This window comes from Podarcis liolepis, assembly GCF_965112155.1.
Source record: "Podarcis liolepis genome assembly, chromosome: 6".
Taxonomy (NCBI): domain Eukaryota; kingdom Metazoa; phylum Chordata; class Lepidosauria; order Squamata; family Lacertidae; genus Podarcis; species Podarcis liolepis.
This window is the reverse complement of record NC_139559.1, coordinates 49,443,348-49,459,077: the sequence shown is the minus strand read 5'-3', so window position 1 is coordinate 49,459,077 and position 15,730 is coordinate 49,443,348. Positions and strand designations below refer to the sequence as shown.

At 46.4% G+C, this 15,730-nt stretch overlaps 1 protein-coding gene across 4 annotated transcripts in view; it reads right to left on the bottom strand.

The window, feature by feature from the left end:
- Nucleotides 1-2,896: 2,896 nt before the first annotated feature.
- Nucleotides 2,897-15,730, bottom strand: part of TIE1 (tyrosine kinase with immunoglobulin like and EGF like domains 1) — a 44,701-nt gene continuing 31,867 nt past the window's right edge. For 2 of the 4 annotated variants that reach the window (XM_083510778.1, XM_083510777.1), the window contains 15 exons: nucleotides 15,319-15,463; nucleotides 14,725-14,883; nucleotides 13,534-13,671; nucleotides 12,756-13,046; nucleotides 11,925-12,215; nucleotides 11,423-11,616; nucleotides 11,054-11,264; nucleotides 10,154-10,264; nucleotides 8,588-8,778; nucleotides 7,917-8,030; nucleotides 7,695-7,765; nucleotides 7,041-7,081; nucleotides 6,148-6,244; nucleotides 5,819-5,918; nucleotides 2,897-5,400 (listed from right to left, as the gene is read on the bottom strand). In XM_083510778.1, coding sequence (XP_083366904.1) covers nucleotides 5,329-5,400; nucleotides 5,819-5,918; nucleotides 6,148-6,244; nucleotides 7,041-7,081; nucleotides 7,695-7,765; nucleotides 7,917-8,030; nucleotides 8,588-8,778; nucleotides 10,154-10,264; nucleotides 11,054-11,264; nucleotides 11,423-11,616; nucleotides 11,925-12,215; nucleotides 12,756-13,046; nucleotides 13,534-13,671; nucleotides 14,725-14,883; nucleotides 15,319-15,463 — 2,226 coding nt within the window. In that variant the 3' untranslated portion in view covers nucleotides 2,897-5,328. The remainder of the gene's footprint in view (nucleotides 5,401-5,818; nucleotides 5,919-6,147; nucleotides 6,245-7,040; nucleotides 7,082-7,694; nucleotides 7,766-7,916; nucleotides 8,031-8,587; nucleotides 8,779-10,153; nucleotides 10,265-11,053; nucleotides 11,265-11,422; nucleotides 11,617-11,924; nucleotides 12,216-12,755; nucleotides 13,047-13,533; nucleotides 13,672-14,724; nucleotides 14,884-15,318; nucleotides 15,464-15,730) is intronic. The other 2 variants (XM_083510780.1, XM_083510779.1) reach the window with 1 other exon arrangement.

Genomic DNA, 15,730 nt, shown 5'->3' with positions numbered 1-15,730 from the left:
TCACTCACTCTCTCTCACTGCAGTGCTGGCTGTGCGAATCCGATCCGAGCCGCTGGGTCGCCGCCCACTGTGGAGAGGGTGGGTGCCAGGCGTGCGGTGCGGAGAGAGAGCGAGGGACTATCTGGGGGAGGGACAGTGCAGTGGCCGCCCAGCGCAGCGCTGAGCGCGGGAGAGAACCACACCAGACCAGGCAGCAGCAAGAAGAAGCTGGCAGCGGCGTCAGGTTAGGGGGCGCAAATTACTTGCCTTGCCCCGGGTGCTGACAACCCACGCTACGCCGCTGTGTCTGCTCATTATAATATAACTGCCTAATAAACAAATAAGAATTAATCCTGTATAAAGCCAGTATTTGGTAGTTTAGTCCTCACAGAGCTACAAATCCCAGCACGCTTAACAAACTAGTTTCCAGGATTCTTTGCGGGGAAGCCATGTGCTATAAATGCATAGTGTGGTAGCGTGGCCTAGCCACCACATAAGCTTTTGCAAGCAAATCAGGATGAATGCTGAATAAACAGGTGGTTTGGAGCAACCCATAAAAGCTACTTAAGATATTCCTTTGGCAAAGTACCAAGTTAAAGACAGTGTTTGCTCTCCCTGGCTAAATGAGTAGCAGAATACACTCATGTCTCAATGCATTTGATCTGAGTAAAGTCCACCTGTTACCATAGATATGGCTGCTGGGACAACCATCGCTAAAGTGGACACCACAGAAGAGATTGTTGATTACAGCTAACCAAAGGCTCGAAGATAACAAACTAGAGGTCAAATGTGGGAGAGTGCAAATGTGGTGGAGAGGGTGAGAGAGAGGTGCTTTCCATTTTATTTCTTAGGCACAAGGAAGTATGCAACAGATAACAATTCAAGCAGTGAAGAAACTGTAAAGGCTAAAAGAATCATACATTACTGAGCACCTACGGAGAAACTGACAAGCAGGCACCTTTTGCATTGCCCTCTTAGTGCCTGTCGAAGATGCTTCTCTTTTATAACAAGCCTTCAAAGTGTAAATCTTTGGTGTCATTTAGTATCAGTATCAGAACTGAATTGATTTGATTTTATATATGCCTTGTTGTTTCAGTGGCGTAGCGTGGGGGGTGCAGGGGGGGCCAGCCGCACCGGCCGCAACATCTGGGGGTTAGGGTTAGGGGGCGCAAATCCACGGGTTAGGGGGCGCAAATTACTTGCCTTGCCCCGGGTGCTGACAACCCACGCTACGCCACTGTGTTGTTTTAAGAGTGGTTGGGGCAACCCAGCCTGATGGGTAAGAGGATATTATTATTATTAGTGTGTGCATATATAATTTTTATTTATGCAATGTCAGCTGCTTTTATATATGCAGCTGTTCTGTGTTATTGTATTGTAATCACTTTGGGACATTCATAGATGAAATAATAACAACATTCAAAATCTGCACATGTATGCAAGAGAAAAACAAACACTCCACAATTTAAAAGTGATTCTTAAAATGATACCATGAAGGTCTTAACTATATTATTATTATTATATGCAAACTAGGAATAGCAGAGAATTTGATTTAGTTCACATCTAAAGGAGAGCTTACTTATGTGAACCAAAACACAGCCATCCTTAGTGAAAACACATGTTATGAAGCCCTAACATCTTTTTTTTTAGAACATAAAACTAACTTTGGGAAATTTTTTAATAGACAAAGAGGAAGATGCCCCAACCCTTCCCTCAGTGACCATTTCTCTACTTCAACTTCCCTCCCTGTGGCTTTTCTCCACACAGAGTTCAAAACATGGATAAACACAAAACTGTGCCCTCAAGCAATCAAGCAAATGTTTGTAGCAGTGCCTCACTCTTGATACTGCTGGGAAATGCTGATGCAGTTTGTACCAAAACCTGGCTGGAACACTATTTATTTAGTGCTCCACAACAGTTTTTAGTTACGGAAATATGAATTTATTGCTGAAGAGAATCTTCCTTCCCTGCAACATTTTGCATGATTTTTTGTCGCTGCATGTGCATGGAATAGCGGATCTGCTGTCTCAAGTTTCAATTCTCATATTCTGTACATTCCCTTCCATATCCTATAACTGGTTGCCCATGAGCAGAAAGCACTATTTTGTAGATAGCACCAGTATACCAAATAATAATCCCATGGAGCTGAATATGCCAAATATGGCTGTGAATTTGACAGTCCGAAGATGACCTACTCAGGAAATCACCATTGTATTTATTTGTAAGTGGAAATATCTGTCACACACATGGTAGTTAAACTAAGATGTCCCATAAAGAAATATAAAAAGAGACTTGAATGAAATGGTGGCATGACCTCACAAGGGCCCTTGTGGTTTACTCTCAGGAAACTGAAACACACTCCCTGGAATGGTAACATTTTTTCCTGAAGGAGAAGGGATCAGGGATCCATAACTCGCTTGTTGCCTTGGCAACACTTACAGACGCAGAACCCTTTGGGCATATTTCTGTGAACTTGTACCGCCCTGGCAAACTGGGTTAAATCCAAGTTAAGAATAGTTATAGTGGTATTTGATTACCTTTGCCAATGAGTTATTTCTTGATTCAGTTGGGCCTCATTTTTTCACTCCCTTCCCTGTTCTTACCAAAACAGTTTATCAGCAATGTCTGGAGTGGAGCCAGCATTCCCTGCAGGGCAAAGGCCTACACTGAATTCTATGGTAAATAATATGCAAACAGTACTGACCGCTAGTATTTGAAGGGGGGGGGGCATCTGCCTCCTACGGCAGAGTGGGAGAAGCAGCTCTTTATGGCTGTTAAAATGGCTGCCAAAGTTACTGAGAGGCACATACAAAAATAAACAGTTTATATTCATTTGTAAGAGGATGGAGGCTAGAGAGTACCTCTTGATTTCTGTTAAAACACAAGGAAGGTTGTCATACCCCATTTCACAACTTCATCCTTTTTATGCATCCTTTATTATGTACAAATCTAATGCAGAGGCAGCATAGAACTGCTAGAGGCCTATACAGTCATGTACTGCTAATTTTGCACCTGTCTGAAAGCATATGCTCCATGGGTTAGATCCACCACACAGCAAAACTGATTGCTCTCCTCGTTGACATTCCCATTTCCATGCAATGCTAGAATTGCTTCCATGGGATTCTAGGAGAGTTCCAAAGCAACTCTTTGAAGTTCAGCTCCTTTCTCCCTACCAATTTCCTTTGTTTCATAAGCCATTCATACATGGGCATTTCCAGACTATCACTATTTTGTGAGTGAGAGTTAACTGCATATCGGCAAAGTTAAGATTCAAGAATTAAAGTGGATTCGTCACTCTTGCACAAGAAACTCACTTCAAAAAACAAACAAAACCACACACCCCTGCACAAAAACACATTCACTTTTTTCAGTAAGGAAAGTGGCATGAAAATGCACTAGAAAATGTGTTATAACAATTGCTTGACCTAATATCATATAATCTCCCTGCAAACAAATCAGAATGAATGCTCTATAAACAGCCAACATCATAAAACCTCCCTGAAAACTTTGTGTAAACAAATCAGGATGAAGGCTCAATAAAAAGATTTGGAAACCTTATTCACTGGCATCCTATAATGACAAGAGACTTGCAGTTCTCAGCCAGCAACTGATCTCACAACATGTGGATTGCGCCAGATCATTGAGGGGACAGTTGTGTCTGCTTCCATGAACAATCCCTGTCCACACTGTTTTGCCCAGTGAAAAAACCTCCTCATGGTATTTGATGGTATTTGTTGAAAAGCAAATGTTTGGAGAAGCATCCAGGTGACATTATATACATAGGAAGCTGCCTTATACTAAGGCTGTGTACACACTTCCATTTACTCTGCATCCACTGAGCTCCCACTGCTTATTTGGGAAGGGGTGTACACACAACATTAGCCACAATCCAGATCTATCCTGCTGTTTTTTAAAAATATAATACTGAGTTTTTCCCCAAACCAGCTTTGATCTGAATTGAGAAAAAGAACCACCTAGCTGTGTTGAAGCCAATAATGTGCACACAACCCAGATTTGATTATTTGTTCATCTAGATCAGTATTTTCTCTTTCAAATTACAGCAGCTCCCCGGGGTCTCAGGAAGATGTATTTCCCATTGCCTGCTATCTGATCCTTCTAACTGAAATGCCTAGGGATTGAACGTAGAACTTTCTAGTATGCATGTGACTGCTCTGAGCTTTGGTCCCTCCTGTCATATAACGTGTCGCTTGAATGCTGCACACAAGGAGGGCCTTGGTAGATTAAACCAAGGGTATATCCAGTCCTGTGCAATGCTTCTTTTGCATGAACGCATTCTCTGAGTTTTAGAAGCAGGCTTAATTGGAATCAGCACACGCACGGGCCTGCTAGACAAGGAGCAGGAGGAAGTTGCCAAAACGGGAGAAAAAGAGGGGAAGTGGAGGAGGACTTGCTCCTGGGACAGGTGTTCAAAGGTGTTACAATTCAGAACATTATGGAGGACTTGCTTAACAAGTTTGTGCAGTACTTGCACCTGTTCAAAGAAAAGCAGCAGGCTGTGATAAAGAACCCAGGAAAAGTGGGCTATTTTGGAAAGGATATGAGATGAACTGCAAACGGCAGAGGCCAATGCTTTTAGCAGCAGCAGCAGATGACATGAAAAGGGTCAGCGTGAAAGCATTTAAACTCCTTCCTAGTGGCTGGCTTTGAAAATTGCTACTATCTCCACATTCCTGCCTTGTTCTGCAGAAATGAAGCCTGGAGGAGGGAGTGTAAAGAAGTGTGTTTCCATGCAGGTAGCAGGTAATCTTTGGCTAGGATCTGCCCTCCGCCTTCCTGCGAGGCATGAGATAATGGTTGTGGTGTATGTATGCATGAATGCAGATTCTCTTGCTTTCGTAATCCTTTGCCTTTTTCTCCTCTCCTCTCCTCTCCTCTCCTCCCCATGCCAAATTCCAAGACCAAGAGGCACTCTGTTTCAAGTCGAAGGCTGCTCCACATGCAAACCATGTCCTCCATTCATGCATGGGTCCCATATTGTCCATCTTGGAGGCAGGCTGGAATCGGCACATGGAGTTTGTGATATATAGGGCTACTGAGCATAGATGCTCCCCTAGCACAATTTATAGCTGTGTGTCACTTCTCTGAACTCCATATTTCCTTTAAGTTTGGCAGAGTCTTGGATTGTGATGTGTGCTGTCCATGCCCTTCTGGTCAGGGAAGAAGATGGCATGAGGGATGGGTTCATGAAGGATCCTCTGGACCAGCCAAGTTCAGCTATGTTCTGTGCTCTATGTAAAAAGATGGTGGCATGACCATGAGACATATGTACAGGAGGCTTCTATTGCCCTGTTTGGGTCCACAGGTTGGTGGGGTCAGTGCTCAAGTCTCTCATGCTTCTTCAGCCGTCACATCGATCCCTGCATAAGTAAAATTCTCAAACAAAGCCATGTTCACGTAGGCCTGTCAAAGGAGAAACAGAGTCAAGTTGGGGGGGCTACTCCCTTTTACCCCTTCTTTTGTGAGTACATTTTCCTCCAGGTTCTGACTAGAAAAGACAATACAATAACTCATATTTTAACCTTATACTGCAATCATGCTCAGAGCAAGCCCCAGCCCAATATCTTGGGACAATTGCCTGATATAGGGCCCAGTTCTAAGGACCACCTGCATCCTGCCTTGATGAAAGAAGCTGAGACCCCACAACAACAGGATATTCTTAGTTGAAGGGTATGGTAAGGGTGCTGGGTCCCCCAATGGTGACACTGGGTTCTGTCATCTGACTGTAAACTCTGCTCACCCACATCTTTAGAGCACACAGGCTAAAAGCTCAGGAGGTTTTTATTCAGAGCACAGCAAGAATATCCCTAGATAGTGATACCTTCCGAGCTTCCAGCATGCGGATGAGCTGCACCGATATCTGAGCAAAGGGTGGACGTTCATATGGCCGGTCCCGCCAGCACTGCCGCATGAGCTCATAGCTGCAGGAGAAGGTGAAGAATCAGAATGAAGCTAAATACACAAGGGAAGGGGAACTGCCAAGTTCACTGGGCACTTGATCTACTGGGCATCTCTCTCTCCTGCTCCTCCATCAGCATGCAACAGTGAGGAGATGTAGAGGCTGAGGCCTAGTATGCCAGTGACCACTGGCAGGAGATAACTAAGTAAATAGGATGTGTGTGTTGGGCAGGGGGAAGGGTTTCCACTTACACTTCGTCATCACAGTTGAGAGGCTTCTCCATGCGGTACCCTTGGGGCAGCTTTTCATAGAGTTCAGCACATGTCATGCCACAGTATGGCGTCCCTCCTAGGAAATCAGATGAGGCACCATATTCACCAGCATCTTGGGGCCACTAGTGGCCGGTTGGGCTCTATGGGTGGGGCTAATTTGCTCTCCTAGCTTCCTAACACTGAACGTTGCTGCTCCCATTGTTGAGGGGAGGGAGGGGTGCGGTGCTGGGAGTGCTGAATTAGCTCGGCTGCTGTGCTGAGCATTAGCTGGGCTGAGCATCCCACTGCCTTGCCCCTCCCCTGCCCCACTTGGTAATTGCCAGCGACACACAGTGTTGCAAAACCAGACAAGCAATGTAGCTCCATCTGTGCAACCTCACTAGCCACTCCTGCTTGGTGCAATGCACACGTAACACAGCCTTCTGGGTGCTACTGGGACAAAGTTCTCCTAAACCACCCATCTCTGTATGTCCTGTCCTCACCCATACATAGTGCAAAGTGCAGCTAGATAGGAAGACGTACAGTAGCAACTACATGGTGAGGTGAATAGATTATGTAGGTCAGTAAGAGTTTTTCTCCCATGATGTTGCTAAGGTTAGCCAGCCCATTTGGGGAGAGATCTGCTAAGACTAGGCATGGTCCCATTTTGTGTTTCTCCCCAAAGTGAAGGTTTTTATCCTGGCTGTCCTGTTAGGAAGATTGGTTCAAGGTTGTTTCCATGTTCCTCAACCAAAGTAAGGGTAAGGCACTCTGATGTCACTCACAGAGAGGATGTTGGAGAAATGAAATGAAGAAGTTGTATTGAAGAGTATGGGGCCAAAATGGGATGCATAGCATAAAGGACAGTGAGGGCAACAGAGACAGAAACTTACCCAGGCTAACTATTTCCCATAAGAGAACCCCAAACGACCACCTGCAAGAGAAAGACAAGTTAGGATGTAGGCTGAGGTCGTCCAGGTTTTCCACTCTATTGTAGCAAACTTGCTGCTTTTCTAAGATCATTTTTGTTCTGGCCTGCTACTAATACAGAGAGAGAAAAGAAAATACTGAAGCCAGTAGTTTCCCCTTCGTTAATTGTAAATTATTGTACACTTTCTTCCAATAGGCTTTTTTTTTTTGGTAGTATAGTATTCAAATGTATTGCAACTTAATGGATTGATTAAAGAAGTAAACGACAGAGGATCATTCATACATTCTCCTCCTCATGACATTCCTCTTCATTACATTTTCTAATTCTTCTAGCCAGGAAATGGAACGAAGGGGCCAAGTGAAGGTCCACCTAGTCCAGCACTCTGTTCTCACAGTGGGTGGTCAGATGCCCATGGGAAGACCACAGGCGGAACCAGAGCACAACATAATATTTATCCTCCATAAATTTGTCTAATCCTCTCTTAAAGCCTTCCAGGTTGGTGGCCATCACTACTTTGGTGAGAAGAACTGAAGAAAGTACCACCTGCCACCTGATCACTGTCGTCCAATCTGCGGTTGACCCTGCCACCCTGCCCACCCACCCATAAATCACTCACACATCACTCTTGGTTGTGTACACACTGTAATTCAGGGACTCAATAGCCATCCAGCGAACTGGCAAACGGCCCTGTGAAAACAAGCATCACTGGGGTTACAGAAGCCCACTTTGAGTAGACCGGCGAACAAAGAGAAGAGATGGAGCTGGGCTCCACTCAGAGCAGAAGAGAAGCCTGAGGAATGAGGAAGTGGTCCACATGATCGTCTCTATCCAGACTTACCATAGTCTTCTTTACATAGACTTCCTCCCCCCGGGACAAACCAAAGTCGGCAATCTTGGAAGTCAGGTTTTCCCCTACCAGGATGTTCCTGGCAGCCAGGTCTCTGTGGATGAACTAGGGGAGGGCAGGAAACAGCAGTGAGTGACATAGGCAGTGGTAGAGAATTCAGGCATTCATCCTAGTCCACAGCTGCACACAACAGCATCTCATGAGCTATCTTGTGAAACCAAAGCTGTAGGCATCTCAAAATCTTGCCTTACATTTCACCTCCTGTATTGCTTCAGCATTCTCTGGTCCTAACTCAGAGCTGTACTGACATGAAGTTATCCATGTCAGTACAGCTCTTAGTTAGGACCAGAGAATGCTGAAGCAATACAGGATATAATTGGCATGATTCCAATACACGTCTACTATTGCAAGCTTGAAGTCAGACACTCAGATGATGGACCAGCCATCCTGTGTATGTGAAACACATTACAAATGGAAAGCACAAACACAGGCCTGCTCTGTCTTTCCCCTCCTTGACTTTGCTTGCTAATTCTCCCCACCCACCCAAAAACAGAACTGGTTCATGAGCCCAACTAGTGGAGCCAGCTCAGCCCAGCGGTTCCATCGACCAACATGAGCCCAACTAGTGGGAAAAGGTGGCTAGGTGGTGAGGACACACAGACCTGTTTTTCACTCAAATACTGCATGCCTTTGGCCACATCAGATGCAAACTGCAAGAGCTGTTGGGATGTGAGGGTCGAGGCTGTCCCATGCTCCCTGGCAAAGGCAGGATCTGTCTCCAGGACTCGGCTCTTGCGCAGAAAATCTAGCAAGTTTCCGTAGGGTGCATATTCAATGGCGATGTACAAGTAACCTGGAAAATTAGGGGAGAGACTGTCAAGTCAGGCCCAGACAAATATGTCAGGAAACTTACTCCGTTAGAAGCAGCAGGGTTGAGAAAGAAAAGAAAAGACCATAAAAATTATCAGAGATGAACCTGCGATAAGGCACAAGATCCTCCTCTGTGTGAAGTAATATGGAGAGTGTATGTAGAAATATGCATGGTCATGAAAGATAGTAGACCAGATAGCGTCACTGCAACCACTAGGTGGTGCCAGTGCTTTGACAGGGTTCATCCACACTGCTCCTGAAAACCCTCTTTCCAAATCTGTTTTGTGCACTGTGGCCCTCTGGTGGTTCTGTACCTACGTGGGTTGTCTGCTGTTCTCACATTCTATTGTACCAGGGCCTCATGCTCTGCCTATTTGTATTTCAGATCTGAAGTCCTCTTGCTCATTTTAAAACCCTGCCCATGGACCCTTCAAAAGCAGCCCATAAAACCCTCCGACACTCCCTTCTATCACTATTTCCAGCAGAAATAAGGAAAACCCATGTGCTCTGCTTCCTTCCCCTCACCTCCATGTGCTTAAAGGGTATTGTTAGATTGCTACTATGATCTAACTAAACTTATTTTCCAAGCCTGGTTAACAACGTGTTTCAGTGATCTCCATCATTATCTCACCCTGCTATCAGCTCTATCAGTCATGCAAGTTGTTTGCTCTTAGTTCATTGCTGCTGTAAAGAAGGCAGAAGCTCCTGGTAGGGAAGATATCGTGATCTTGAAGGTGATTTTCCCAGGGTGAGGTTAATGCCTGGCATTCTGGGTGCGTTGACCCCTGTGATTTCCCCAAATGTGAGAAACTCAACTACATAATTTCCTCCTCTAGAGGAGGAGGAAGATAATAACACTTCTGGGTTTGGTGTTTATGCTGCTTTGTAGTTACAGAAGCAGGCATCAGCGGATCTACCATTCTTTGCTTTCTGGTGGTAAATCTTTTGCCAGATTGTGACACCTGCTCACAGATGGTGCAATATGTTTTAAGGGTATGTATCTGTCTGTCACTCCCTCACAACAGCAAGCAAACCCTAAACTTGGCACCCTAGAATAAGCAGCTCAAGTGTTGGCTCTGATTCCAGTCGCTGCCCCATACTAACCACAGAGAGAGATTAAGGGGAAATGGAGTAAGGAAATATTTTGCAAGTTGAAGGAGTGGCAAGAGAGGATGGGGCTTTTGGGCTTTGCGTGCTAGAGTGTGTGCTGTTTGGAAGCAGGGCGGGGTCTGTTGTTCCCTCACGACGAGCCCTCCTCAGTGAATAAAGGAAAAGGTGGTGCAGATGAGCCCAAAGATGGAGGAGCAGGGGAAGAAGTAGTTAGCACTGGAGGGTGCCCTATTGGCAAGGTGTCTCACCCTTGTTCTCGCAGGCTCCCAGCAAGTTGATGATATTGGGATGGTGGCCCAGCTTGCAAAGAACTTCCAGCTCTCCAGCAAAGTCCCGGTGGTCATTCTCAGAGGCAAATTCTGTGGTGGCAAGAACATTTGTGGCCAAGCCCAGCTTTTTGGTGTGCTACATGCATGTTACAAATATATCTGTATCCCGAATGTGATTGGAAATGAACATTCCTGCATGCACATGTCAGTTTTACAACCATACATAAGGCCCTTTTCACATGTAATGCTAAGCAAAACTATCAGTCAGTGTGAACAAACAAATACTGTGCAGGCTCCCAGAGAGGAGATAATGGACACTTTGCTCCTGCTTGGCCATTCTACTGATGGGTTGTGTGACACTGTGGTTTGGCTTAGCATGTTATCTGGATCTGGGCTTGTAGTTTAGCTGCCCCAGGCAAATCACAAGCTCCAAACCACAGGGCAGGCCTTGGTTACAGCTTGTGGCCTGGAATCCTGTGAACTGTAGTTTTAGAGCTGAAAATTGCTAAGTATCTCTGTTTCCCTGCACACTATGGTGCTAGCTACCTGAGATTGGGAATTACTATGAAACCATTTTAAGTATGTGGTGGAGATATTCTCTATGATTGTGTGCCATGAGGAGGCCCATTGTCCTGCCTTCTGAACAGGGATATGTGAGGAGAGTGCTGTCTTCATTCTCTGAATACTTTGGTGCTTGAGCACCAAAAAAAGTAGATGCATATGTGTCTGATGGCCAGTGCAGTCCCCACCACCAAGAAGGAGGCAAGTATCAGAACATGTCTGCCAATCATTTACACCCTAAGCAGGGCTGGCTAGCAAGGGAGAGGTAATGGTCTTCCTGTGTCAAGCATGGGAGTCTGACTTTGTGTGGCATCTCACCTTTCAGCATCTTGATGGCTGCATTCATTCTCAGGCCATCTTTCTTGATCATGGCCCGGATGACTTGCCCAAAGTTCCCTTCCCCTATCATGTCCTCAAACTTGATGTCTTCCCACTCCAGGATAGGGTAGCTGAGGGGCTCAGGCTGGGGTTTGGGCCGGCGAGTCAGGGTCAGCGTGCCTGAGTTGAACTGCAAAATGGTCTCTTCCCCCTGTGAGAGGATCGGTTAAGCAGGGAGGTTGGCAGCAGTACTACAAACCAAGTGGGTCAACAGTCTGCTGTCACAAGCATGGTGGAGCATAAGAATTATGAGGGTGGGGAGCCAAGATCAGTGGGAAGAGGCAGGTGGGGCAGGGCAATATCACTCACAGAGCCTGACTGGTAGGTGAATGTACGGCGCCGGTGAAAGAAGTTCTTCTTGATGAGGAAAAGGGCCAGCAGGGCAAAGAGTATGGTCACACAGGTGACAGAGACAGAGCCCACAATGGCCAAGAGCAACTGCTGGTCCAGGTTGGATGGAGGCAAGTTCTGGCTCCCCAAGGTGGGCACTTGGCTCAGGGCTCCTGTGGGAAAGAGGGAAGCAGTGCATTTTGTAACAGGGCCTGGCAACTGCACAACATGATAAAGATGCAGAACCACTGCCATGAGTGGACTCTATGACTGTTCTGCCTCCCAGGGTAGATCAGTGCTCCAGGCCAAGGTGGCTGCTGCTGCTGTGGTTTGCCAGGAGCCAGTTGCACCTGCATCCTGGCTGGCCTGCATTTTGACTGTAGGAATCACAGAGGCATCTTCACGCACATTACTTGCCTCCTGTCCCACTCAGACCCCGCCCACTGGGACAGCCAACCAAACTTGCCCCTGGTCCACTCACCATCACCCACGATCTCAACTCTCACAGGCTTGCTCCACTCGCCTGGCACAAAAGAGCTGGCTCGCACCCGGAACTGGTAGAACGCGCTGGTGTTCAGCCCTGCAATGATCTTTGTGGTATCCCAGCCGTTGTCCGTGTCCATCCACTGTGGCTCACTGGTACCCCCCAGCTGTTGCACCTCCACAATGTACTTGTTGATGCCACCATTGGGGTACTCAGGGGGCAGCCAGGTGAGCTTGACAGTGCTGTCAGCAAGGGGCTCCGCTGAGAGAGACCGTGGGGATGAGGGACCTGGGAGGCAAGTGGTACAGCTGTTGGCTCTGCAATTGTGACCTGTTCCACAACTGCTAGGAATGCAGTCTGTGGCTTGGCGGACAGTGCAGTTGTGGACCTATTAGGCATAGGCATGAGAGGACATTGGTCAGCAGCTACTACGATGCCAAGAAACAATGAGCAAGCTGTAGGTTTGTCCCTGAGGCACCCCTCAGTCTTCCAGGGCAACACATGTGCTAATGCTTCCTGAGGAGTTTACAGAGGTTCAAAGCCTCTTGGAAGAAAATAGAAATCCCTGCAAAATAGGAGGCACCTTAGAGCCCGCAACACATAACACCATGCCAAGGCAAGTTACGGTAATTAGATTTTAGACCTGTCTACCATGAAGGCAAGAGCATCAAGCCGGTTGGGACATCTCTGACATAGTACTTGTTCTGTAAGGGATCACCTGGGAATAAAACCTTGCAGAGGCCACCCACCCCAGAGTCATTGATCCCCCAGCCCTGCTCCCTTCTGAGAGTGGCAGATTTCTCCCAGGTGGTACATCCCGTTGCCCACCTTTGCTGTCAATCTTGACCTTGTAGAGGTCAGATGGAGGTCCAAGGCTGGTGCAGTGATAGACCAGCACCACCAGACTGTACTCCTTATTGAATTTAAGGTTTGGAATGTAGGCAGACTGCACAATCATGGAAGTGATGTTTTCCTGATGGACGAGCTCCTTGGCTGCATCATAGAGCTGGACGAGGAACCCAGAGCCCACAGTGTCACCACCCGGCAGGTTCCAGTTCACATGCAACGTGTTGCTCCCTTCAACAAATGAGCGTTCAATCACAGGCTTGGCTGTTGGCTCTGTGTGGAATAGAGAAACAAGAAGCCATCAGCTTGATTCTCTTGCCAACAGCACCGAAGTTAAGTTGTTAACCTGGTTTATCCACATGTTAAGGGTATTAACACACACTCACCCACCTCAAAGTAAACTTTATACAGTCATATACTGTGACAGAAGGCAGTTGGATCCCTGAGGTGGGAAGAGGTTGGGCCACTCATCTATAGGGCACTTGAATTTTGTTCTCCAACCAGAGGAGGTAGTGGCAGAAACAGGGCACTTAGCTGGTTTCTGTAGAATACCAGAGTAGGTATTTGTACAATCTCTACTGGTTAATATCTACTGACTGGAAGGATGGCTGAAGAAGACCCATACGGGAACCAGGATATCAGAAACTGTAGCCATCCTTAGCACTACTCATATGCCTACTACAGAATCTACTTCTTTCGGTTTGGGCATTCTTCATCTCCCCACTTTCCAGTTTTGGCTCACTGAACTTCAGTTACTCACCTTGGCACTCTGTTACCATGACAGCGTGAGGGCCTGGGTCACCTTCCCCTCCATCTCCAGGGCGTGTTAGCTGAACCTTAACAAGGTAGGCTGTGACAGGTCGCAGGTTCATTAGGGTGATGTTCTGAGCATGGTCAACTGTTGATCAAATATGGGTCTGTTACTGTAGAGTCTCATGCTGAAGGTTATGCTCCATATTTTTGTTTACTGCAGAGAGCCCACTGCGCAGGGCCTTTTGACTGGGATCTGCAGCTCTGTGACCTTTCCTTTCAGAATAATGTTACCTCCATTTTCTATTATCTGCTGAACAGATAAGGGACAGGGACTGCTTCATATCCACAGAATACATTTAAAGCACATTCAGAATACATGACCTTCTCGGTGGTGGAGCCTGCCCTGTGGAAAGCCCTCCCATCAGATGTCAAAGAGATAAACAACTATACAACTTTCTGTTGACGTCTGAAGGCAGCCCTTTATTGGGAAGTTTTTAATGTCTGGTACATTGCTGTGTTTTGTTATATTCTGCTGAATGCCACTTAGAATGACTGGGGCAACCCAGTTAGATGTGTGGGGTACAATTAATTAATTAAAATTCCCCCAAAGAATCCTGGAAACTGCAGTTTATTAAAGCAGATGAGAATTGTAGCTGGGGTGGTGGTGGTCTGCAATTCCCAGGATCAAGAGTTGTGCCTAACTTTGGAGCCTGATCTCCTGTTCCTGTTGTAGCATATGCCTGAGAGAATCCTTGTTTCTTCATGATTGGCTGAGCTGAAAATACTTTGCTTCCCTGTTGAGCAGAATCCCCTGGGTCAAGAAGCATTGCTAGTTACTTAAATGACTCAAATGTGTATAAATGCACCGTGTCCCTAGCCGAACGAAGATGTTAGATGGCCGGGGCAATGGGTTCTCACGGGCACTGCACTTCATGGTGTGCCCAGCTGTTCTATAAATATAAAACTTTTTATTAAAAGGAAATGAAGGGGGAAGGGCAGGAGATCTGGGGTCCAGCACAAAAGACCCAGAGCTCAGCCTCCTAGATCACCTGCTCACAACACTCCTGTCTGGATCGCTTTCTGTATAGTTGAAAAGAACTGAAGCCAGAGCAGGCACAGGTTTGAGAGAGCCCTGCAGATTTAAGAGAGCACACAAATTAGAGCGACAGCTCCATCTGGATTACAGCAAATCCCTTACCTACAATGGATGACCACTGAGAAGTGCCAGTTTGGGGCTTGTACAGAACCTTGATGGAGATGATGGGTCCATCACCTGAGACGTGTCCCACAGGCGATATCACAAGCTGCCGACTCTGCTTGGCCAGAAGCCTGGGAGGGCTTAGTGGCATGGGAGGCACTAAGGAAGGGAACAGTGTCAATCACAAGCCAGGCAAACATGAAAGTAGACAAAGGGATTGCACATTTTACCTCTGCCCTTGAGAGAAAGATGACTGCAACTATTAGGACAGATTTGCACCAGATGTTTCTCATGCGATATTTTCCTGATTGGTACCTGGCACAATCCTAGTTCCTGTCTCTGATTTATGCTCTCCTTCTAGGTTTCTTTGCTTGAAAACTAGCACCACATTTAAAGAGACATCAGAACCTCATTTTGCCTGGACAAGAACTGCAGAATATCTTAGGAGGGGTACTAAAATAAAAACTGTGTGGCAACATTTCAGTAACCGAGTTCTGTACAACCTGTGCTTCCTGTGATGATTTTGTAATTCCCAGAAGCTAAGCATGAATATCTCTAACCCTGAAATCTGACCACCTGTACTGTCCTGCTCACCTTTCACAGTGACCTTGAACTTGCCACTGTCCTGCCCACCCGTAGTGGAGACACGGCATTCCCAGAGGCTAGTGTCAGAGAGGACCAGCGGTGGCACTTGAAATTCACAGGTTGTCAAGTCTTTTTCCATGATGGCTTTCAGAGACTGGAGAGGTGAGAATAGAAGAGTCATATCCTGTCTCAAGTCTTCTGTTTCTGAGTATTTGTGGGGAACCACAGTCCCATGGGATGCAGGTAGGGTTGACAACTGACCTAGCCCCATCCTTACTAGTACCAACACGGAAGGGAATAGATCACATGCAATTATATAAACAGAAGGAAAAGTGGTGTCAGGACAATTGGACTGCTATGCTAAAGCACTCGTGCTTAAGCACCCAAATACTTGCATAATTAACATAACCTCTAGTTTGAT